Source organism: Silene latifolia, chromosome 4 (assembly GCF_048544455.1).
Source record: "Silene latifolia isolate original U9 population chromosome 4, ASM4854445v1, whole genome shotgun sequence".
In the NCBI taxonomy this organism is placed as follows: domain Eukaryota; kingdom Viridiplantae; phylum Streptophyta; class Magnoliopsida; order Caryophyllales; family Caryophyllaceae; genus Silene; species Silene latifolia.
Genome location: NC_133529.1, coordinates 14,183,685 through 14,187,744, shown reverse-complemented (window position 1 = coordinate 14,187,744; position 4,060 = coordinate 14,183,685). Strand labels below are relative to the sequence as shown.

At 39.3% G+C, this 4,060-nt stretch overlaps 1 protein-coding gene across 1 annotated transcript; it reads right to left on the bottom strand.

Moving 5' to 3' along the window:
- Positions 1-261: 261 nt before the first annotated feature.
- On the bottom strand, positions 262-3,136 carry LOC141653064 (protein OSB1, mitochondrial-like). Its single transcript, XM_074460705.1, has 5 exons — positions 2,677-3,136; positions 1,810-1,948; positions 1,639-1,726; positions 1,413-1,519; positions 262-606 (listed from the first exon to the last, which is right to left on the bottom strand). The coding sequence occupies exons 1-5, from the start codon at positions 3,030-3,032 to the stop codon at positions 430-432; spliced, it is 867 nt and encodes a 288-aa protein (XP_074316806.1). The 5' UTR covers positions 3,033-3,136; the 3' UTR covers positions 262-429.
- Between the last annotated feature and the right edge of the window lie 924 nt (positions 3,137-4,060).

Here is a 4,060-nt window from a genome sequence, read left to right as displayed (position 1 = left end):
ATAACTAAAATAAAAGCTGAAATTACTACACTACCCTTCATAATAATTTTGGTGTGTATCAGTAACCAGTTGAATACCACCAACAATCCACAATAATACCAAGTACACTTCAATGAAGACTGAAGAGCAGATTAGGGGGGACTTCAATCCGATACCAACCAGATGGTATCGAATATTAGCTATGTCATACATGCATAAATATAATGTTCTCTGAACGGTGGCCTATGGATTGCAAATATTCTTCAAAGTAAGAAAGAATTAGACAACAATATACATTTCATTGAACAATTGCAGAATAATAAAATGAAAGCAACAGGAATCCATATCAGGTTCAAATTTTATCAGCCAAGAAAAGTCGCAGATAGATGTTCACTAAACAAACACATATACATGATCGTGCCAAACCTAAAGCTTGCCTATAATAAGCATCTAGAGACCACCATTCAAATAACTGAAAAGACCAGGTTCATCCTGGTTTTGACGAGATTGCATTCTCGAATCCAATATTTCCAATTGAGATTTTACCCACGCAGGATTATACCTTCCCTCAACCCACAAAGCTTCGCCAGTATCCTTGTGTTTGAAGTCGGGATATTTTGGATTTTTCTGGCAAACACACATGCAGAATAATTTCAGAAATATTAGAAGATTGCTCCACCAGAAAAAATAACAACAAAAAGAATAAGCCTACAGAAGCCCAACATCAATCTTGAGCTGATGGGGCAGTGGCAGGATCTAAAATATCTAGATGCACATGTACCCCATGGCCAACTCAAAGTTGTTATTTCCAAAAGAATCAAAAGAAGAAAATTTGAAGGAACTAACGGAAAGATACGGCAAAAAGTAAATAAGAGGACTGTGTCGTATGTGGTTATGTATGGACATCAAAAATTCAAAAGGCTACAGTTTGTGACATAATATTTGTATTATATCCAAACCAGAGTTTCTTAGTTTTTTTATGGGTAACTAGAGTTTCTTAGTTAAAAAATTATATAATTTGTTTATTGATCAGCTTGGCCTGTTCCAAATTTTCATAAAATTATCAATTACCCTGTGCCTACGCATTTTCCTCTTGCTGTCATCGTGGTTATAGATTATACCGGAGGAAACAATTTCCTACCTTTGGAGAGCAAATTGGAATGGAGGGAAATGGAGGGGAAGAAGACGGAATAATTCATATTATTCATTCTCCATCCTACAAGACAATTTACAATCCCTCCAATACCCAATTTAGGAAAGATTTATGCAGCAAACACCAAGGCTCCCCTCCCCTGCCTTTCCCTCCTACTTCTGAGGATTAACCAAACAGATTGCTTGTGCATTGAGTTCTATATTCAAAAGATGTTGAGCAAGCGAGGCATAAAAATCGAGCATAAACGAAAGATTCAGGATTTTTTAAAGTTCAGTGATACCTTGTTGTTCCTGTTATCCCACCATTCCGTTGGGTTAGCAAAAAAAGCTTGCCATAGCTCCTGAGTGGAAAGCTTACCAGGTGCAGCTGAGTTATTGAATTTTGCAGCTGTTACAAGAAAGGATGCATCATCAAAGTAACATTCCAAAAAAAAAAAGAACACCCAAAGCCAAAAGGGTGATGGATGATCATGCCAAAACGGTAATAACAAAGACAGGTTTAATTACCTGATGTTGTTGAACTATAGCTTTCATCATACAAAGAAACTGGAGAAGGAGAGGTTTTTTCCACAAAATTTAGCTGCTGCACTACTACCTGTGAACTTTGAATTATCAGCTAAGATGTAAAACTAGCAATCATCAAGTTTTCATTTGTTTTCTAAAAAAACGCTGCATAACCTTATAGTAGACTTGCTGCTTCCCATCTTCACTTTCAACAGTATCTGACAGCAGACGACCAGAAACATATATCTGGTTACCTTTCTGCACATGCTGGTGCGCTACACGAGCCAATTCATCCCAGAATGTCAAATTGATCCTACACCCATAAAAAAAATCAGTCGCAAACTAGCAGTGCGCCCTTCAGAAAAGCAGGAGAAATATGTAAGCAAGTTTTTTACATATTCCTGCTTAAGGGTGTGTTTGGATAGCAAAAGTGAAGGGAAGAGGAGGGGAGGGGGAAGGAGGGAAGGGAAAGGGAGAGAAGGGAAGGGGAGGGGGGAATGGGGTGTGGGTGTTTGGATACAATTTCCCTCCAAATCTTGCCTATTGTGGAGAGATTTTGATTAGGCTTGGAGGGGGGAAATTGGATCCTTCCAAATCTCTCCCCCTCTATTTCCCTCCACCCTCATTTGCTATCCAAACAAGGGATTTTAAATTCCATACTCTCCCTCCCTTTCTTTTCTCTCCAAATCTTTCAATCCACACACCCTAAAACTCTATGCATAATGTTAAAGCATTTTAGCAGCAAATGTAAATCCTCCCATGTAATGCCAACTATGAGCAGGAAACAGTCGATTCCACAGCACCACGGTGCATGCCCACTAGCTTAGCTGATATAGTCATTTACAGGCGACAGTGAGACGCTCACAAGGCGGGTCGGGAAATATATTTTGCAACCAAATTGTATAATTCGCGTAATTAGGAGTCTTCAATTCAACCAAGGTATCAACCATTAAACCAACAAAAGAAAGTAACACAATAATAGGCCAATCATATACATATGAAAATGAATTAATCAACAAAAAGAACGATTAAATCCATTACCAACTAGTCTCAGTAGCCGATTTCCAGACAGCAAGACGGGTCGAAGCGACAACTTTACCAGAGCTAAGGTGGGTAATTTGTACAGGCAAACCCACAATCCCAATAAGTTGAACAGAATTACACAACTCCTTCTTCCATTGAATGTCTGAGGGCTTAGGGTACTCTTCCATTTGCTCATAAGAGTCCCGGTTTTCGAATGAACAACGCGGTACTGGCTTGCACACCAACTGTTTGATGTTATGCCTCAGAGAAAAGGAGAGGGATAAAGGGGATTGTTGAGAAGGGAATTTGATGGGTAGTTGAGTTTTGACAGGGGTTAGTGGTGTGAAGCTTAGAGTTGACATTAATGTCGCCATTTTTGTGACTCTCTTGCTTTACTTCAAGCTTAGTGTATCGATGGATGTTCGCGCCAATGTTGCGAGGCGGTAAATAGCCTTATAAATCAAGTATGGCGTCTTTTGTAAACAGAGGTAGTAGAACACGTCTTAAAACCCGGTCCATCCATCTAGGGGTATTCATCGGTCCAAAACAGATCGGATCGGGTGAACCCGCAAATCGGGTAACCACTTGCCCAAAACCGGACCGGTTAGGAGGAGATCCAAATCAGACCAGACCAGACCAAAACCTATTAAATCCGTTTTTTTCCGGGTTTGGATCGGGCCATTTTTACTCTAAAAGGTAAATTGAGTTTCTTTAGTGTGGGCCGGACTAGACCTAAAACCGGTCACCATATTTTTGGGATCTGGAGACCGACCGATATATATCCGGTCTAGACCGGACCGAACCGGCCAATCCGATTTTCCGGTCTGGGCTACTTTTTGAACACCCCTACGTCCATCTCGTAAAATTTCAGTAATTCATAAGACTCGATTCGTTTATCAGTCTTAAAATATGCTAACTCGCTTGTGTGTGACCAAACAGTCAACATGAGTCAAGCTCATATACAATTTAAACCCACATTTAATCGCCTTTAGACTCTTAACGCTTAGCATATGCACAATCTAGGTAGCACCAAAACGGACAGGCACACGACACGGACACATGACACGACATTTCATGAAATTTAGGACACCGGACACGTTATTTAAATTTAATAAAATATATATTTTATAATTATAAACGTTCGAGTTTATTTTTATAAAATTATTTGATAATAAATTTAAATAAGTGAGCTAAACTAGTCCTTGATTATAACTCATTTTCATTTACCATCCAAACGCATCTTCTAATTAATCTCTTTTGACATATCATTTTTCGTTTAAAAAACATCATTCACCCCAATTCCCCAAATGATGTCTAAATGGCATGGACACGCATTGGACACGGCCCAAATACCACGGACACGCGTCGGACACGTGCCCTAATAAATGTAGAAAGTTACACA